The sequence below is a fragment of the Plecotus auritus genome, assembly GCF_963455305.1.
Source record: "Plecotus auritus genome assembly, chromosome: 6".
NCBI classification, from domain to species: Eukaryota; Metazoa; Chordata; class Mammalia; order Chiroptera; family Vespertilionidae; genus Plecotus; species Plecotus auritus.
The window spans coordinates 145866860-145888477 of NC_137773.1; the positions used below are offsets into that span (position 1 = coordinate 145866860).

At 42.1% G+C, this 21618-nt stretch overlaps 1 protein-coding gene across 2 annotated transcripts in view; it reads right to left on the reverse strand.

The window, feature by feature from the left end:
- The window catches only part of CLSTN2 (calsyntenin 2), a 571355-nt gene that overhangs the window by 322382 nt on the left and 227355 nt on the right, over positions 1-21618 (reverse strand). For both annotated transcript variants that reach the window (XM_080675259.1, XM_080675258.1), the window contains exon 2: positions 17193-17315. In XM_080675259.1, the coding sequence (XP_080531385.1) occupies positions 17193-17315 (123 nt within the window). The remainder of the gene's footprint in view (positions 1-17192; positions 17316-21618) is intronic.

A 21618-nucleotide genomic window follows, 5' to 3' on the forward strand; every position in this document is an offset into this window, starting at 1 on the left:
CAGGGTCAGTGGAAACCACATGGGGAGCTTATATGTCCACCCTCACCTGGCAGTAATGAGGAACTCTCTGCCCTGCTCACTACAGGTGTCAGAAGAAACTTAGTTGAAAGTCAGGATGCTCACCATTGCCCAGTTATAACAAGGCCATCTCCGCCCTAGCAATAACAGGAGGGCTCCCTCAGGTATCAATGGAAGCCAGTAGAAAACCTGGAGTTTTACCTCCAGTTGACAGTAAGGAGGTGGTGCCTACCCATTGCCTTGATGAAGCAATGTCAGAAAAGCCAAATAGTCATGATAAAAAGTGCTTGAATTGTCCATTATGAGCATGTATGAGTACCCCCCTCCCCTCAAAAAAAGCATAAGCAAGGAATTAGAAAAAATCCCAGTAAAGAAACAAAAGGTAAAAACAAAAAAAAGGAAATTTCAGAGCTGAAAAACATAACTTAAGTAAAAGGCTCAGTGGATGGACTATTCAGCAGAATGGAGGAAAGAATACATGAACTAGAAGAGAAAAAAACAGAAATGCCCAATCTGAACCAGAGAGGGAAAATAGATTAAAAACAAACAAACAAAATAACTTCAGGGATCTGTGGCACTATAAGAAACGATCTAATATTCATGTCAATGGAGTCCTGGAAGGAGAAAAAAAAAAAAAGAGAGCAGTGCTGAAATAAATACTCAAAGAAATACTGGCTGAAAAGTCCCCATTATTTGACAAGAGACACAAACCTAAAGAGTCTAGAAGTCAAGTGAATATCTAACGGATATATTTTAAAAAGTCCATGGCAAGGTTTATACCACCTTTAAACTTCTAAACATGAAAAACACAGAAACATATTGAAAGCAACCAGAATGACAGTGGATTTTTAACAGGAAAATCAAGGAAGCCAAAGGGAGGGCACAATATTTTTCAAGCACTGAAAAAAAAAATTGTCAACTCAGAATCCTATCCAGAAAAAATTCTACTTTAGGGATGAAGGGGAAATCAAGATATTCTCAGATAAAGGAAAACTAAGAGAATTTTTCACCAGAAGAGCTATTTTGAAAAAAAAATGACTAAAGAAAAATTTTGAAACAGAAAAAAAAGTGTAAAAGAAGAAACCTTGCAACACCAGGAAAGAACACAAGCAAAAATGTGGGTAAATATCATGAATAACAAAATGTAAAATACAGCATCATTTACAGTAACTAAAAGAAAAACTATTTGCGTATAAATCTAACAAAACTTGTGCAGGATTTATATGGTAAAAACTCCACAACACTTATTTGGGAAATCAAAGAAAACTGAAATAAATGGAGAGATAAACCATTTATGGATTGGAAGACTCAACAAAAGATGTCAATTATCCCCAAACTGATGAACAAATTTAACTCAATTCCTATCAAAATATCAGCAGGATATTTTGTAGATATAGACAAAATTATTCTAAAATTTATATGGAAAATTAACAGAGCTAGAGTAGTTTAAACAATTTTGAAAAAAATAAGAATAATTCCTTTACCCAATTTTAAGACTTATTATATACCTACAGTAAACATGAATGTGTAGTTTTGATGGGGTAGTAGAAATATAGATTGATGGAACAGAAAAGAGAACCCAGAAATGGATCCAAACAACCAGGCCCAACTGCTTTTAGATAAGGTGCAAGAGCAATTCAACAGAGGAAAGATAAACTTCTTAGTAAATGGTGTGGAAGCAATTAAACCTCCATTGGCAAAACAAAACACACACACACACACACACACACACACACACACACACACACACAAAACACTCGCAACCTAAGTGTCTCATCTTTTACAAAAATTAACTAAAAATGGATTATGCACTGAAATATAACACAATCCTTAGAAAGATAATTGAACTTCATCAAAATTTAAAACTTTTGCTCTGAGAAAAACCCTGGTAAAAGGATGAAAAGACTAATTAATGGGAGAAAATATTTATAAACCAGATATCTGACAAAGGACTAGTATTTAGAATATGTGTAGACCTCTCAAAACTCAACAATAAACCCCATAAACAACCCAATTGGACAATGGACAAAAGACATAAAAGGCAATTCATGCAAGAGGATATACACATGGCAAACAAGCACATGAAAAGATATTCAACACCATTAGCCATTAGAAAAATGCAAATTAAACCCATAATGAGATAACACTTCATATCTATCTGAATGACTATAATAAAAAATAGTAACTCATCAAATGCCAGTGAGGTTGCAAAGAACCTGGATCTCTCATACATTGTTGGTGGGAAAGGAAAATGGTACAGTCACTCTGGCAAACAGCTTAGCAGTTTATTTAAAAAACTAAGCATGCAACTGCCGTACCATTCAGCATTTGTACTCCTTGACATTTATCCCAGAGAACTGAAGATTAAGTGCACACAAAAACTTGTGTACAAATGTTTATAGCAGCTTTATTCATAATAACCAAAAACTGGAAACAACCCAGATATCCTGCGGTGGACAAATGGCTAAAGAAACTGTGGGACAGCCCTGGCCCTTGCGGCTCAGTTGGTTGAGCATCATCCTGTGCATCGAAAGATTGCCCTGGTCAGGGCACATGCCTGGATTGTGGGCTTGATCCCCTACTCTCCCACTGACGTTTCTTTCTGTCCCTCTCCTTCCTTCTCTCTCCAAAATAAATAGAAAATAACATTAAGAAAAAGAAACTGTGGTACATTTAAACCATGGAATATTACTCACGAACAAAAGGAACAGACTATTGATTGATACAGGCAATGACTCTCAGGGAAAAAAAGCACCAATGTCTACCATATAATTCCATTTATATAACATAGCTTGACATGACAAAATTATTAAAATGGTAACAGATTAGTGGTTGCCAGGAGCTAAGAAGGAAGTGGGATCAACTGATGTTCATCAGTGGATAAACGGGTAAAGATGTGGTACATACATATAATGGAATATTATTCAGCCACAAAAAAGAATGAAACCTCACCATTTGTGATAACATGTATGAAGCTTGAGGGCATTATAATAAGTGAAATAAGTCAGACAGAAAAAGATAAATTCCATATCATCTCACTTATACATGGAATCTAAAAAAATAAAATAGATAAAACAAAACCAAGCTCCTGGATAGAGAGAACAGACTGATGGTTGTCTGAGGTAGAGGGTGGGTGAAGTAGGTGAATAAAGTCAAAGGCACAAACGCCCAGTTATAAAATGAGTAAGTCATGGGAACACAATGTACAGCATGGTGATTATAGTTAATAATATGGTATTGCATATTTAAAAGTAGCTATGAGAGTGGATCTTGAAAGTTCTCTTCAAAGTTCTCATCACAAGAAAAAAATTAAGCATATATGGTGATGAATATTAACTGGGCTTATTGTGGTGATCATTTTGCAGTATTTGCAAGTATGAAATCATTATGTTATACACCTGAAAATAACATGATGTTATGTCAACTACACCTCAATTACTTTTTTTTAAAGGAGGTAGTGGCCCTGGCTGGTTTGGCTCAGTAGATAGAGTGCCGCCCTATGGACTGAAGAGTCCCCACGGGTTTGATTCCGATCAAGATCAAGTGCATATACAAGGGTTGCAGGCTCAATCCCCAGTAGGGGGCATGCAGGAGGCAGCCAATCAATGGTTCTCTCTCGTCATTGATGTTTCTATCTCTCTCTCCCTCTTCCTTACTCACTGAAATCAATAAAAAAAATTTAAAAAATAAAAATAAAGGAGGTAGTGGGTGGGAAGAAAGTAGTGCCCTATAAGAGGTTTACAGGAAATAACCTATGGTTACAGAAATGTTTTGTATCTTGATTACCAATGTCAATATCCTGGTTGTAACATCGTACTATAGCTTTCCATGATGTTATCACTGGGAAACTGGGTAAGGAGTACACAGGACCTCTCTCTTATTTCTTTTCCTTTCCTTGTTTTTTTTTTTTTTTGTTTTTGGTAAGGGATTATAAATTTATTAAGTCGTCTGGATACCAGATGGGCTGAGCCCCAAAATGGCGCCAACCTCTCTGTGTTATATCTTACCTTTACCTCAAAATAATTAAATTTAAAAATATCAACCTTCTTAAAAGGAATTAGCCAGCACTGAGTAGCAGCTGCTTCTTCCTCAGTCCAATTACTGAGGAGCCTATTCCACCTGTCAGCGTGGGAGTCCTGTGGGGGTGGGGGTAGGACTCTGATATGGGGCACATGGAATGACATGGCCCCTCTCACCACTCGCCTGCTATCTGGCCGCACACACTGGGTTGCGTTGGGCTCAGGACCCCCGTTGTAAATGGAGTTCAGACGTTTAGAGGCATGTCTGATGGACTGGATATGGGCATGAGCGTTGGGATGGGTAGAGGAGCCCCGTGGAAATGAGGTAGCAGGCAGGGGTATCTGAGCTTGTGAGAGAAAAGTAAAACTCCACAAATGAGAAAAAAACTCAGATGGCAGAGTCAGCGGCAGAGACTTGAGCGGGAGGTTAGGTACAGCTGGGGCCAACATGTAAACCCATCCTGCATACCTAGAGCTTGGCAGTACCCACCCATCTCCGGAAAGGGAGGACGACTTTGTGGTAAGACAGAGAACTGTAGCACCAGCCATCCAGACAACGTTTCTGTGGGCATCCCTGAGCAAGTGTGGGCCAGCGCGGATCAGTGCCCTACCACCAGGGCTGACCCAAATATACAAGTCAGCATCTGGGTGGACCACTGAGGACAGCATCAGAGTAATGAGCATCCGGAGGCAGGCAGGGATGGAGCGCCAAATGGCAGAGGTTGACATAGAAATACACTTCAGACGGTATGGCCAGCCCACCACATGGGAGGCTGGAGTGGAGAAGGCTGCGAGGCAGAGTGGACAGCCCAGGGCCCACACCAAAGGCAACAGGGAACAATGCCAGGAGGGGGGGCCCACTGGGTGGCCCAGGTGGAGAGATGGCGAATGTTATATTTGTCATTTTACCTCCTTAGGACTGATGCTAAGAGACATACACAAAAAAGGCCAAGGGCCAAGGAGTGTTCTTTGTGCATTAGACTTATGGGTAAACAGTGCAAAATTTCTACCCCCGAAGTCCACAGCCTGGTGAGCCAGGAGAGGGGCTTTTGCTAATGTGCCCTCACTTTCCAAATTACTTTTTTTTTGCTTCTTTGCCCTTGAAAATTTGCTATTAGTATCTTTAATATGCAGAAAACACTCAGGCCACACTGGGATTCACCTTTCCAAAAAATATTATATTTTAATGAAGTCCATGACCGCCCAAGTCAACCATTGCAAAGGATGTCATTGACCATGACACTCAGCTGGAACTTTGATAAATAATAATAATTTTTAAGTTTGTGGATTATCCTGAACTTGGCTTAATAGACCCTCTCTCCAAACCTCTGAAAGGATGGCTCATAAAAAAGTAATTAGTTTATATAGACTGTCAAGGTTCATGGGGGACAGCTGGCCTTTGATGCCTCATCTGTGATTACAGGCAGCTACAAGATAATAAAATTGAGCTCTGAACTCATGCCAAGGTACTCGCTGATCTCACGCTGGACCTGGTGCCAAGCAGAATAAACTATAATTGCTTGCCTGTACTCCTGTTCTTTGATTTGGAATCTCAAACGAGTCTAAGATATTTTGGACTTGCATTCATAGGCCCCAAATTCCTATTAAAGTAAAACCACTGACCTTACAAATGCATGTTCATAATTAATATTTGTGATGAGGTCTGATTCCAGGCGCACTCAATATGGCCACTGTCATACGTCGTGAAAAAGGCTTCTGGAGAGGGGATTTGAGTCGGCATTAATGTGTCTAAGCTTGGCTATTAAACGATCTAATTACTGACGATCGGAGCTGGTTTTCAATCACCATTGATTTCACTGTGATGATCTCCAGTTACAGCTTTGTAAGAGGATTCCCTGATGCTTTCAGATTCCCAGTTCATTCCTTTCTATGCTGCTCCCTTATCTGAAATTCCTTGGGATTTTTTTTTCTCCCTAAGCTCAAACAATGCCCCATGCCTTCAATACTGAAAACCATATTAACAGGTGATTTTCATTTGGTCTCTTCGGTTTCCAAGGATAGTGACATACCCAGCCCTCTCAGGAGAGAGAGTAAATATACAAGTGCAGCCATGAGGATGATTTCGTGCAAATCCAAGGTCACCAGGACACCAGGACTGCTTAGGAACGGAGGCCACAGTCTGGGACCACTCACTCTATTCCCTCAGGGCACATCTGCTTCTCTCAGGGACAGGTGCCACCCTCAGTCTGCTGACCAAGTGTAACTTTGGTTTGTACATGTCACAGAAGCTTCATCAGCATCCCCCAACCTCCAACGTGGCCCCTCAGCACACAAACAGGAAGCCAATGGACCTACATGTTCTTTTCTATCCAGGGAGCAAGTCCCAGCCTATAACTAGCCATTTCTTTGGCCACCGTGAGTCAGGTGCCCACCTCAGGTCCAGTCCCAATTGGGCAGGGGAGCTCGGTCATGTGGCCTGAAATTTGACCACCAGGGCCAGTGAGTGTGAAAGTACCATAAACATGTTTGTATCACAGTTGTCAATAAGGCCATAGATGTGGAGTCCCTGAGACCCTGGCATGCCCTCAAGCTTGGAGCCTGACGGGTGTCTGTGTCTTCTGTTTTATCTCCAATGGTGGAAAAAAGGTGGGGTTGCTTCTGGCTTTTTTCCTAATTTTTGTTTTTCCTGATGCACTGTATAAGGAGCCCAGACTCTGGAGTTCTAAGTCTGACCCCATTGTCTTCTTGCTGATACTGCAGAGTCAGGGACACTGACAGGAAGATGAATGAAGCTAAGAGTGTCCCCATGGAGCGAGGCCAGGACCCTGACCTCAGGAGCACTGTGCCCCCTCCTGCCGAGTCCAGCAGCTGTGGGATGGAGCAGAACCAGATGATGGCAAAAGAGAACAGTGGTGACTAGGGAACAGTAGAGAACAATGGACTGGGAAACCGCTCCTAGGGAACAGAATCACCCTCACAATGGGGGAACCACTTTTAGGGCAATTAACTCAGAATCCCAGAAGACTGGAAATTCCTACATTCAAGGGTTTCTCTCAAAGCTTTCTCTTTTAGTCAAAGGCAAACCATGCTGGTTCACCTTCCTGAATGTCTCTGACTCTTCAGCCTAATTGAAGGAGAAAGGCCCTCAAGTCAACACTAGTTCTCCCCTTAAACATTCGTTTGAACGGGAGCAGGACCTCACCAGAGTCTTCTCATTGAGAAGGCCAGGGTCACTGGTGAATAGCCTCCGACCCCCATTGAGACCCTGGAGCCCAGCCTCTGCTATGGGTATTTACCTAGGACCCTCACCTTCTTTTTCTCCTTGCCTGGTCACCTCTTGCTTCTGCCCTCCTTCCTCTGTACTCTTTGTCTCTCCTCCAGCCATCCCATAGGGTGCATCCCCTTAGCGTCTGGCCACTGAGCACAGGAGCAGCTTGCCTGACCATACTTGAAGAGACTACAGCTGCTGCCAAAGAATGCTTTCAACCAGACTCCCACGGAGAGCTTGGGACACCAGGATTAAGCCTGATCATGATGGAGGAGAGGCAAACAGTAGAATCTTTCAGATGAGATGGGCCATCCTACACTGACCAAAGCTAAGCTGCCTTGCAGCAAAAATACACATGACCTTCAACATGAGAGAAATTAAAATCAACAACAACAAAAGGCCAGTGCAGACAGACAGCTTCAGGAACACTGAGAGCCAGGAAAGAGGATAATTTATGAGAAGAAAGATTTGGAAGGGTTTGTTACAGTTGTGAGAAAAAATTCAAGGCAAAGACCAAAAACCTGGGAAGCTCCATATTCTCCTTCCAGCAGTGTAGCTCCACCCTAGAGAGTGGCCACCTACCATCTCCATGGCTGGAGAAAGGCTTTGTTCTCTTCTCAGCAAGGCAAGGATTTTGTGTCCCAGGCTCCTGGAGCCCAGAATTTATGTGAATGACCCCTGTCCACCTAAACAGGGCTGAGATCTGCCTCCTGATCTGCTTGGCCATCAGCACCTAGAGGAAGGAGTACACAATATGAAAGGGAAACAGTGGAGTGAATGCAATGCCCGTGGTGGGGTAACCAAGAAAGGGCCCCAAATATGCCCCAACACCACATCATTCACTGTTGCGGCTGGCAGCTGCCAAGCTGGCAGAAGACAACCAAGGAATTAAGCCAAACTAATACTCTAATTCCAGAGTTATGGATATGTCAGGTCTTTCTTTCTCCAAGTCTGCCTGGCAGGCCCTGCAGCACCAGCAGAATCAGGACCATACATGTGGTCCAAAAAGCCTTGTTGATCCTATTGGAAACTTTCATTGTCACCCTCCCCAAAGATGACAAGCATCAACTTAACCAGGTCTTCTGACTTATTTACTGGTTGCTGTGCCTTACCCCTCAACATTTTTTAGCTTTTTTTTTTTGTTTGTTTTTTTGTTAATCCTCACCTGATGATATTTTTCCATCAATTCTTAGGAAGAGTGGAAGGGAGGGGAAGAGACAGAGAAAGAGAAACATCGATGTGAGAGAGACACATAGATTAGTTGCTTCCCACACATGTCCCGACCAGCCTGCATCTGAGGTACATGCCCTTGACCAGAATCAAACCTGGGACTTTCAGTCTGTGGGGCAGACACCCTATCCACTGAGCCAAACTGGCTAGGGCAATATTGTTCAGCTTTAAAGCAACTTCTGTATTACTTTGATGAGTTCTCAAATCACATCTTGCCTACAGCTAGAAACCCTTAGGTCACAGTCACTATAGTGAGGGGGAGAATTCGTCATAGGGCTGGAGGCCTGAAGCCTGCAGAGACGGGACTGAGGGCTCCACCACAGGCTGTAGACAGGTGTGGGCGCTGAGTCTAGTTCTCACTTCCCTGTCTAATCTGAACCCCACCATCTGCTCAAAAATTGGGCAATCACAGATCATATCAACAAAAACATTCGACAACACAATCTAATTTGTCACTGAAAATAGAACACATTTGTTTACTCACTATCTTTGAATTAAATCATAAACATAAAATACTGACTCCCATATTTGTATAAGAAAGATATCTCAAAGTTGCCTATGGCAGTGTGTTTTCTAAAAATGGAAAAATATTGTAAACAATCTAAATATACAAAAATAGTGAAATGGTTAAATAAACCATGATACAACTATATGATGTATAATTATGCCTACACTTTAGTAATACTTTTGAATATGTTCTAGTTAGCTTGGAAGATATCTGTGGAAGTGAAAACGCAAAGACTCTGAACCATATATACTATGATCCAAATTAATAAGAACTATGATCTATATATGAACAGAAAAAAACATCTAGCAGGGTCTTAGGAGTGAGGGTTGATTTTGTTTTATTCTGTATTCTTCTTAGGAATTTTCACATGTACATGAATGAATAGACACTTGCCCATGTCTTCCTGCTTCCCATTTATTCTTGATTCAAAAAGAAAGTTCAAAAATGTTGAGGGGTGAGAGGTCCAAGACAGTGCCCAGACTGCAGATTCCAGAGAGGTCTGAACCTGATTCTCCACAGGCCCTGCTATGGCGTGGCCTCTGAGGCCCAGTGAATACTCAGAGAGCAGCGAGGGATACCAGGGAGCACCCTGCCTCTGGTCCTCAGAATGATCCCCCACACAAAGCAAGACACATTTGCTGTGAGGCTGACAGAGATGGCTCCTCTGCTGCCAGGATTGGGACTCAGAGAGCCACGGGGCAGGCCAGACAGAAGAAGGCTGGGTCCAGTACGGTGGTCCTGAGATTGCTGGATGGGCGAGTGAGGCCCAGATGTGGTTATTCTATTGTCTCCCACATGGAACTCAGTCATAGACCTCTTTTATGGTTTTTGCCCCTGCCATAAACTACCTAAACGCTTATTCCCTTACGTTTTTCTCTAAATGGGGGTTTAAAAAAAATCTCAAATGAATTTACTTAAAAGAGAACAACTGAAATGCCAGCAATACTTGCTTCAAGAAGAAAGTACCCTAAATAAAATACAGCAGAATATTAAAACTCTAGCTCAACACTGTATGGAATGTTATGAGATTGAGCTTACTTTTTTGTCAACAGGAGAGATTAGCAAGTGTTTGAGAGGTGTGGAAGACTTCTGGACCATCCCACACTGCACCTTTCTCCTTGACATAATCAGAAAAATTGGAAAAGAACTTAAAAGGGAACTTAAAATGGGATTCACTCTTCTTTAACTCTATGTTCAGGTACCATACAAATCTTCTAATGCCAATGAGCTATGTCTCACACACACTGGGCAACTGGCAAGGGAGAAAGAAGGCAGGATTTGGAGATGGAGGGTCTGGAACTGAGGGACAGAGCTGATCCATTCTCAGCTAGAAAATCTTGAACAGTCAGTTAATTTCTCTCTAAGTCTCAATGTTCTCATTTGCAAAACAGAATCACAATAGCTGGCCTGCCTGTTTCACAGGGTTGGTGTGAGACTCGGATGCAATATTGTGTGTGCAGCAGCTGGCACACATATGTCTGTCTCTGTGTGTGTATATGTGTGTGTTCATTAATAAAAGGGCATATGGTTCGCAGTATTCTAAAAGTATACCTTGCAACTAACAGATTATTCCACAGGGAAAACTATAGGTAGAATGTAAGGAAATTTATTTCCAAATAATATTTATAGAGCTCTGCACAATTCACAAACTAGTTTCCCCTACTTTACTTAACTGATTGTCACCACATTGCCACACAACCCAGCAATCTAGGCAACATAGCTTGATGGTGACTGTATCAAGCCAGCGGGTGACTGTATCAAGCCTTGAGACCAAACTCCAAAGTTACTTTTCTCCTTTCCTTAATGTCATTATTGCAGATTATAATCACATCACTATAATCAATTTGATATGAATAAAACACATGTGGCTTGTTGCTGATAATAAGAACTATGATTCCTCTGATTATCCCATTATCATTTCGAAGATTATCAGAATTATGATATACTAGAGGCCAGGTGCACGAAATTCGTGCATGGGTGGTGTGTCCCTCAGCCCAGCCTGCACCCTCTCCAATCTGGGACATCTCTCTCACAATCCAGGACTGTTGGCTCCCAACTGCTCACCTGTCTGCCTTCCTGATTGCCCCTAACCGCTCTGACTGCCAGCCTGATCACCTCCTAACCACTCCCCTGCCAGCCTCTTTGCCCCTAAGTACCCTCCCTTGCAGGCCTGGTCACCCCTAACTGCCCTCCCCTACTGGCCTGATCACCCACAACTGCCCTCCCTTGCAGGCCTGGTCCCTCCCAACTTCCCTCCTCTGCCGGCCTGGTCACCCCTAACTGCCCTCCCCTGCAGGCTTGATCACCCCCAACTGCCCTCCCTTGCAGGCCTGGTCCCTCCTAACTGCCCTCCCCTGCTGGCCATCTTGTGGCAGCCATCTTGTGTCCACATGGGGGCAGCCATCTTGTGTGTTGGAGTGATGGTCAATTTGCATATTATTCTTTTATTAGATAGGATAGAGGCCTAGAGCACGGGTCGGGTCCGGCTGGTTTGCCCTGAAGGGTGTCCTGGATCAGGGTGGGGGTTCCCTTGGGGCGTGGACGGCCTAGGCGAGGGGCCTGTGGTGGTTTGCAGGCCGGCCACGGCCCCCGGTGGCCCAAGCGGAGGCCCTGCAATCTGAAATTTATTTATCTTCTATAATTGAAACTTTGTAGCCTTAAGGGGAGGCCAAGGCCGGCCAGGGCTGCAGAAACTTGGCTTCCTCCATCGCCGTGGGCAACCCAAGCCTCCTGCTCTCTCCAGCTCCATGGCTGCCACCATTTTTGTTGGGATTTATATATCTTCTATAATTGAAACTTTGTAGCCTTAAGCGGAGGCCAGGGCAGGCGGAAAGCTTGGCTTCCTCCATTGCCGGGGAAATCCAAGCCTCCTGCTCTCTCCAGGGCCACAGCCATCTTGGTTGGGTTAATTTGCATACTTGCTCCTGATTGGCTGGTGGGCGTGGCTTTGTGGGTGTGGTGGAGGTATAGTCAATTTGTATATTACTTTTTTATTAGATAGGATTGGCCATCTACTGGCTTCCAGAAAGTGCTTTTGGCACTTTGGATTCTTATCTTATTTAACCCCTGGGAGGAAGCAGTGTGTTTACTCCCCATTTAAATATGAGGAAACTGACCCGCATAGGAGTTCAGTTACGTATCTGGGACCATATAGCTAGTCAGTGGCAGAGCCTAAATGTAAAACCATGGGCATCTGGTCAACCAGCTGTTCACAACCAGCATTTCCTTCTCACCATGAGAAACCATGGCGCTGAAAGCCCTCAGGGATGGTCTATGCTATCTGGCACCTGTGGGGCCCAAAGCACAAACAAGGGCCCTGGACCGGTCCCAAGATAGAGGCAGAAAAATGTGCAGAATAAGGACAGATGGAGTTAATCATGCAGAAAAGAGCAGCTCGTGCTGCAACCAGCCAATCAAACCAGGCCAAACCATGTCCCAGGCAATTTCCTGGGCAGCCTTCGGAGAGGCACCCAGCCCGAAAAGCCAGCCAATGATGCGTTTCATTCTCTGCAGCCCTGTCCATACAAAAGACAAGTCCAGACCGACCCAATGTGGACAAATAGATAGTTCTATTTTCTCTGAGCAGCAGTCTAATTTCCTTCCAATTTTAAAGTCTCCACAATTTCCTAACAGGCCTCTGTGGGGCTCATGTAGAAATTAATAAGTTCAAAATGTACCCAATTTGCTTTCATTATCATTTTTTTTTTTTTTTTTTTTTTTTTTTTTTGCCATGCAGTGGATAGACTTTTCATTATTACTCAAGAATTTTTCTGTATCTGATTCTTTTAGAAGGTCATGTCTACTGGGCTCAGATACTGGGTTGAGAATTGAATCAGGTCTAATGGACTTAACCGAGGTCTGAGGGAAGTCTCATTGATTAAGAATTGGTGCCTCTACTAATCAGGTGGGGCAGGTACAAAAGGTAATATATATTAATAGGAAAAGGGACTCAGAGCAGGTGGAGAGGCACAGCCCCACAGCTAGGCTGCTCTGGGATACTGAGCAAGTGTCGGGGTCTCTCTATGAGTCAAATGTCTTATCTATGAGACAGGCAGAGAGAAGGATTTGAAAAAGAAAACTAAACTTTATTAAACTTCTACATCTTGAATCACTACAACATGCATCAAAGACAGTCTTTAAATTTAATCAAGACAGCAACCCTGGAAAGCTTATATTATTTTACAGATGAAGACAGTGAGCCTCCTGTAATTGGTGATTCCATTATATTGTCACTAAATCACTTGCTTGTGTACCATTAATGGGAATGTAAACTGTACAGCCACTAAAGAAAATAGTATGGAGGTTCCTAAAAAAATTAAAGATAGAACTACCATAGGATCCAGAAATACCACTTCTGGGTATATAAAATCAGGATAGCAAACAGATATCTTTACTCCATGTTCATTGCAGCATTATTCCCAATAGCCAAGATATGAAAACAGTCTAAGTGCCTGCCAACAGATGGAAGGATAACGGCATATATGTGAATGCAACGGAATTCTATTCAGGCACGAGAAAGAAGAAAATCCTGCCATTTGCTACAATATAGATGGACCACATTGAGGATATTATGCTCAGTGAAATAAGTCACACAGAAATAGATAAATACTGCATGGTGTCACTTATATGTAGGTTCTTTTATATGGCATCACTTATATGTGGTATCACTATTATGTGGAATCATTTATATCACATACATGTGGATTCACTTATAAGTGGAATAAGCTTTGAAAGCCAAACTCACAGACACAAAAAGTAAAATAGTGGTGACCAGGAGGGTAGGGGACATAGGGCGATGTTGATCAAAGGGAAAAAACTTTCAGTTATAAGACGACTAAGTTTGACGAATCTAATGCATAGCATGATTACTATAGTTAACAACACTGAGTTAGATACTTGAAAATTGCTAAGAGAGAAGATCTTAAATGTTCTCACCACACAAACACATACACATAGTGGTAATTATGTGATGTGATGGATGTGTTAGGTAAGGCTATGGTTTAATCATTTTACAATAACGTACACTTATCAAATCAATACATTGTATACTTTAAACTTACACAATGTTATATGTTGATTATATCTCAAGTTGGAGAAAAGAATTTTAAACTATAGAATATTAATTGAATAGGAAGGCATTTATCCACTTAATCATTTGCAGAACAGTATTTAATAAAATGGTGTATTTCCGGTTTTTTTTTTACTAGGAAAAATAAGTTATAATATTGACTATAAGTTAGAAAAAAAGTAGAAAAATGAGTGGAAGGGAATACACTAAAATGTTAACAGAGGCTCTGGGGATAAGAAAACATTTTTCATACTTTCCTTGGTGCTTTGCTATATTTTTCACATTTCCTACAATAAACACTTATTATTGTCAAAATCAGGAGTTATACAATAAAAATTATTTTAAATCCCTGCATTTATATATAAAGTGGAATCATGCTTTTTTATTTAAACAAATGACACTTTACATAGAAAATTTTCTTTAAAATCTTTTAAGGGAGAAGTGGAAATCACAAGAAAAACAAACAAACAAAAATAATACAAATGGAACCATCACCCCCAAAGCTTCTAGCTTACTTCACAGGCTAAATTGGAAACCCAGACCAGTGGGAAAGGGGTGGAAAGGGACAGAATACAAGAGCAGTTGATAAGGGGGACTAGAGGCTGCAGTTGACTTCAAGGAGTGATGGAGCTGGCAGATATGAATTTTTCAATTTTATGAGAATGATAGGAATCTGAAATAAATCTGTATTTTCTTTTTAAGATAAATGTTTTAAAATAAATGCTTGCAGCATAGATGGATGGCTAGTGCCTATGTTCTGCCTTAGAGCTAATCATAAATAACATGGAGAAAAATAGCTTTGACCATTTTAAAAAGCATCTTTATTTTTTGCTCTTAAGAGCTTGGAAGGTTATATTTTGATGCATTAAGCAAGAATTTTTTTTAATACAGCAGCAACTATCGGGGGTAATATAGAAATTGCCTTCAGATGAAAATAATGAGTCAGGGCTTGGTTTAGAAGTAAACCTTCATTTCAAGATGTGCCTGGAAACCCCTGGGCACATACGATAGTTAGAATACAAATTCAAGTTTAATGGCATTTGGTAGGTTTATGATTTAAGGAAAGCCTTTGGTGATGCTTCAGGTAAAATTGATAATTGTCCTTGAGGCCTACCTCCAAAGAAGGTAAGTGATCTTTTGTAAATCCAAACTTTCAAAGATCAAATTTGCTTGAAATGGTTCTCCTCCACCTGCCCCCCCCCACCCCGCCCCGCATTTTGGTCTGTACATTGGAAAGCTTATCATTGGACTGCAGAACAGTTTTTCAACCACTTTCATTTCCTAGTTCACTAAATGATGAAACAGCGCTACACTGAGGGCAGACATAACAATCAGACACCCCCCTCATCCCTTAAAGAGCTAGCCTCACTACACTAACGTGACTTAACAGAATCCCATTTGCTCACCGTTTCAAGTGTCACTGGTTTTCTCTGCTATGTTTTAAATAGGGATCACACAATGGGACGGAAAGGTGGCTGAGAGGGCCTGCTGGGTGGAAGGAGCTCTGCACATGGGCTCTGGGGAAGCGGAGGCGGAGGGAACCAGGAGCACATGGCGTGTCTGGAGAGGGAAATCGCAACTCGGCTCTGCATTCTGACCTGATTCATCAACATAAACCAGAGTCCTCCTTTTTTTATCCTCAATCTCCCAATCGCTAAAGGTTATGTCTGATTTTTTTAAGCACACAGTGTATGCCAAACCCAGCATGTTCATAACCCAAACATTTTTGCTAGTGTTTGTTTTAAAATCTCATTTCCGGGGATTGTTAAGAATTGCTGATTAACCCCAATACCGTTTAGTTATGTCCAAGAAAGAGATGAGTTGGAATATCCCCAGGCTGGCAAAGGGGTGGGGGAGACACCTTGTCTTTTGTGGAAAAGACAGCGTGGGATTTATACTTCCCCGTGGAATCTGGTTGAGCTGAGACTCTGAGGGTGGCAGGAGGATGAATGGAAATGTCCCAACTCCACACACCATGGAAGTCACAGTCAGGTGGCCGTGGTGGTTATCATTTAACATAAAATCAAGATAAAGCCTTCTTCTGAAAGCCCAGAGCATCTCCCCCATGCTCCGCAAGAATGCCTATGGGTTTATCTTCACATAAGGCTGAATTTGCCCCATTTAACCCACCCCTCGCTCCTCACTTTATAATATTCTGTAATGAAAAAAGGCCCTTCACAAAGCTTATCTCTTCAAAGTGCAAAAGAACCAATTTTTTTTTCTGCCCAAGGAGCTCATAATGTAGCAGACAAACTGTCAGAAAAAATAGACTTCATCATGGTGAAAACCTCAGCCCGGCATCCATCTATCATAAAGCAATCTTCTAGAAATCTTGAAAACCTTCATTAAATTTCCTGTCTGTCTCCTGACAGTTATAAAATGTTAACAATATTACTCATGATGCAGGCATCTTCAGGAATTCTTTGTTCAGTCTCTCCACCCCCTGCCATCACCCATCTCCTTCTCTTTGCCAAAAATCTATGAAAACATGAGACATGGCCATACTCTTCACACACCCCACCTGGGACCTGGGCTTTGCAGGCTAGAGCGGAAGTAGTCATAGTCTTGAAGACAATGAGAAGGCTCTCTGTTCACAAGCTGCACATTGCGAAATGGCACTGCCTTTGGGTTCCTCCTCCAAATGCAACACCCACTTGGAAGCTCAAGGTCACGGCTCTGTCCTACCTTTAGCAAATATTTCCTGGCCTTTTTTCTTTCCCTTTCCTCTTGCCAATCTACCAAGCTACAAGTTTTCACCTGTCCAGGATATGTGGGTAGTGGGGACAGTGGTCACACACTTTCTTGTGTCTGTAGGTCATCTTTCTAGAGACGATTCCCCTACGGAACTTACTGGCCCAACTTTTCCAACTTCCAGGGACCACTTCAGCAATATACCATCTCTCAGAAGAAGAAGCAATAAGCATCTTGCATGGGAAGTGACACCAAGGACAAAAACCATATGGAGATACAGAATCCACACCAGAAATCAGAAGAGGCGGACAGCTTTGGAATCACACAACATAGTGACAACAGCTATAAAGCTGGAGCCTGGGCCTTGTGAGGTTCCCCAGCTCGTCTCCACAGCGAGCCCAGCCCAGCCAGGCTAAGCCATCACCTTACCTGCGAAAGGAACTGGAGCGTCTTTGTCCAGGGCTACCAGGGGTGGGTCCAAAATGACTGTATCGTTGTTCTCAGTAATGACTCCATGATACGATGTCTCAATCCATGGCTTGTGCTTGTTGACTATGGGGGAAAAAAGACTGACATTTAAGATCATCATTTGAATAACTAATCCATAATAATAATATTAATATTGTATATGTATCCAGTCCTAGGCTCTCATTCAACCACCATAGAGCATGTTAAGTCTCATTTTATAGCCAAGGATGCTCCAGAGAAGTAAAGAGAGAGGTGCGACAATTCACTCCAGGCACACAGAAAGTGAGGCCAGCACCGAGACACACACACAGTTTGTGGCTGTAAAAGGTCATGGACCTTTCACTTTACCACAACCCCATTATTTCTATTTCTGGGTGCCCAGTATAGATATAGTCAAAAATTGATCATTCCCAAAAACTACCATCTATTAATAGATGTTTCAGAGTTTAAGTCCATGATCAATCAACAGATGAGCACCGTGGTTGGCAAACTGCGGCTCGCGAGCCACATGCGGCTTTTTGGCCCGTTGAGTGTGGCTCTTCCACAAAATACCATGGCCTGGGCCAGTGGTCGGCAAACTCATTAGTCAACAGAACCAAATATCAACAGTACAATGATTGAAATTTCTTTTGAGAGCCGAAAACCGACTTCTGCGCATGGGCTACAAAGTTTCAGTCGCACTGTACGTGCGCGCCCACATGTGGTATTTTGTGGAAGAGCCACACTCAAGGGGCCAAAGAGCCACATATGGCTCGTGAGCCGCAGTTTGACGACCACTGGCCTGGGCGACTCTATTTTGAAGAAGTGGCGTTAGAAGTTTAAGTTTAAAAAATTTGGCTCTCAAAGTAAATTTCAATCGTTGTACTGTTGATATTTGGCTCTGTTGACTAATGAGTTTGCCGACCACTGGACTAGCAGATTATGGCTGTGTGCTAGGATTTCTAACCTTATTTCTGCCTAATGTGATCCACAATTAGAAACTGGTACTGCATTTCATATACATACATGTACGTATAAGTACCAACATATCTGTAAAGGTATAACAAACATTTGAATATTTCCTGATAATTTAAAGACCGTGTTATCTAAATGGACTAAATTATCCAACAATTTAAGTTTCTCTTCAATAATTTGACTAGATAAATGATATATTACCTAATGAGCAATTAATACACTTAAAATATGTATCAAATATACATTACTGGTTGAATTGTGTCCTCAAAAACATAGGTTGGGGTCCTAACCCCCAGTACCTTGAACTATGACTTACTTGAAAATAGGGTCTTTATGGAGGTAATCAAGTTACAATGAGGCCATTAGGGCAGGATCCAATCTAAAATGACTGGTGTCCTTATAAAAAGGGAAAATTTCAACACAGAGAAAGACACGGGCACAGGGAGAACGCCATGGGAAGACTGGAGTTGTACTGTCACAAGTCAAGAAACCACCAGCAGCCAGGAGAGAGCATTCCGAGCAAGTATGGCCCTGCTGACAACCTGGTTTGAGACTTCTGGCCTCTAGCTGTGAGACAATATATTTCTGTTTTTCTCAGCCACCTAGGCTGTGGTACTTTGTGAAGGCAGCCCTAGAAAAATGAATACAAGATACTTACAGTCAACAGTGACTAATGAAGGGTCCAGAATTACAATGAGACATGCCCTTATTGGTGTAATATTCCTGTGTGAGAAACGTAACTGATGAATATTCCATTTCTGCCAATTCCATCACCTTGATTTGGTCCTGGCCCCACTGTCTCCTATCCAGAGAGCAGCCATGACTGGTCTTCCAGTAAGAAGTCTTGCCCCACCCTAATTCACCCTCCACACTGGCAAGCTGAGTGACCTTTCTAAAATATTAATCTGTTTATTCAACTGTGAGTGCCTCGGTTTGACCTTTTATTCCCCCACATAACCTCAGGTGCAGAGTAGGTGCTTTAGAAACAGAGGGAGCTCTAGAATAATCAACGGATAGGATCCTGATGCCAAGCCTCACCCCCTGCTTCACAGTTTAAAAGTGTCATCAGCCCTAGCTGGTTTGGCTCAGTAGATAGAGCGTCGGCCTGTGGACTGAAGTATCCCAGGTTCAATTCCAGTCAAGGGCATGTACCTTGGTTGCATGCACATCCCCAGTGGGGGGTGTGCAGGAGGCAGCTGATCGATGTTTCTCTCTCATCGATGTTTCTAACTCTCTATCCCTCTCCCTTCCTCTCCGTTAAAAAATCAATAAAATATATTTTTTTAAATAAATAAAAGTGTCATCACACACAAAATGCTCCACACGACAACCCGAGAGGTCGATGTGATTATTATAAAGCAATGAAGACACTACTTCCACAGGTGTGACTTTCCAAGATGACCACAGCCTCAATAACCAAATGTTGAGAAAACCAAAAACTCTCCCATACTCCATATCCAAAAAGCACACACACACACACACACACACACACACACACACTTATATGTTATACACATTTTAATATATAACACCCATTATAATATATATGTTTTATTACATATTTTTCAGTAAACGTGGCAAAGCAAGAGCTTCTAGATTTGAGAACAGCCTCACTGCAGTGGCTCCTGTGCCTCAACCTGAGCCACCTTTTTGCTCCTTCTCACCTATTCCACAGCATTTATGAATTAACCCAGAGGTAGTTGAGTGGGGCAGGGACCTATGCCTTGCTATTCTGTCTTGTCCCCTGGTGTCCATTTCTGCTGATTGAATCATTCCCAGGGCACACAGCAGCTCTGTCTACAGCAGGTCTGAAAGGGGCCACATACTCATCCATGCTCCTTGTTGGTATTTAATCCAGTGCTTCATTATGGACCCAAAATAATTACAGCCACCTGAGCTGTCCCCATAGTCCTTTGCTCTTTTATTAGCCATCGCCACAAATGCAATGTAAATAATTTGCAGCTGTTGAGAGAAATAATCTTTTTCCCCCTTTCATTAAAGCTACGGGCCTATTCATTAGAAATATGGCCAGAGAATATGCCAGGAGCTCACCCAGCATTTCAGATTCATTGTGCCACTTGGCTCAGTGGTAGACCACAGAATCCAGTCACAGTTGCTGGGTTTCAGCTATGACTTAGCCACTTCAGGGCTGGTCCTTTGCAAACCAGTTGGCCACAAAGACTTTTCACTCTCTCACCTGTAAAATGGGGAATATAACACCACTCACAGGGTTGTCATGCCACTCAGATGGGCTGGGCACACACTCTGATGTTCCATTACTCAGACCCACCAACCTGCTCTCTGGGCAATGACAGTGTCTGCAGGAGAGGTGATTACAGACCTTAAAGTTGAGGTTCTGCTCCCTCTTAGTGGGAATGGGTTTCTTTCCTTCTATCTACAGGCCTGCCTCTCTTTTCTTTTCTCCTGTCACTACTACAGCTATTTGAATACCTATCATATATTAGACATTTTACATACATTCATTAATCCTCACAACAATTTTATTAGTATCTCGTTTTGCACATAGGAACTGAGGCTCAGAAGGGTTTAAATGTTCCCATTTTGGAAAATATGAATGTTAACATCCCTAAAATGTTCTCATTTCTTTCCCACTATATATATCTATCTATCTATATCTATCTATATCTATATCTATATCTATATCTATATCTATATCTATATATATTTAAATATTCACATAAGGACATACATGTTTTTATCCTCACCCAGGATATGTTTTTATTAATTTTAAAAGAGTGGGGGAGGGGGGAGAAAAATATCGATTGGCTGCCTCCTGTACATGCCCTGGGATGGAACCTGCAATCTAGGTATGTGCCCTGACTGGGAATAAAACCCATAACCTTTTGGTGTATGGGATGAGGCTCCAATCAATTAAGCAATTTGGCCAGGGCTCTTACCACTTTATAACTTCCTTCAGATCTATCTCAACTTTTGCTTTGTCAAGGTCAGTAAACATTTGCATTTTGACATGTAACAAAAGTTAAATCATTTTTTGGTTTCTCTATAAATCAAATCCTCAGGATTGCAAAACCAATAGCTTAAATTTACATTATTTTGACTATAAAGATACCATAGATGGCTGAGCCAAGTATTTTGCAAGCATTACTTTTCCTTCTTACTGGTCCAATAGTTGTTCTAAGGACACTACTTGAAGAGCAAAGTTGGAGGTCTTACACTACCCGATTTGAAGAGTTATTATAATGACTAGAGGCCTGGTGCATGAAATTCATGCACTGGGTGTCCCTCAACCCAGCCTGCACCCTCTCCAATCTGGGACCCCTCGGGGGATGTCCAATTAATTTCTGACAAAGTTTCCAAGATAATTCATTGGAAAAGGATGGTCTTGCCATTAAATGGTGCTGAAAAAATTAAACCCATATCCAAAATTACTTTTTTCAATCCTACTGCACAA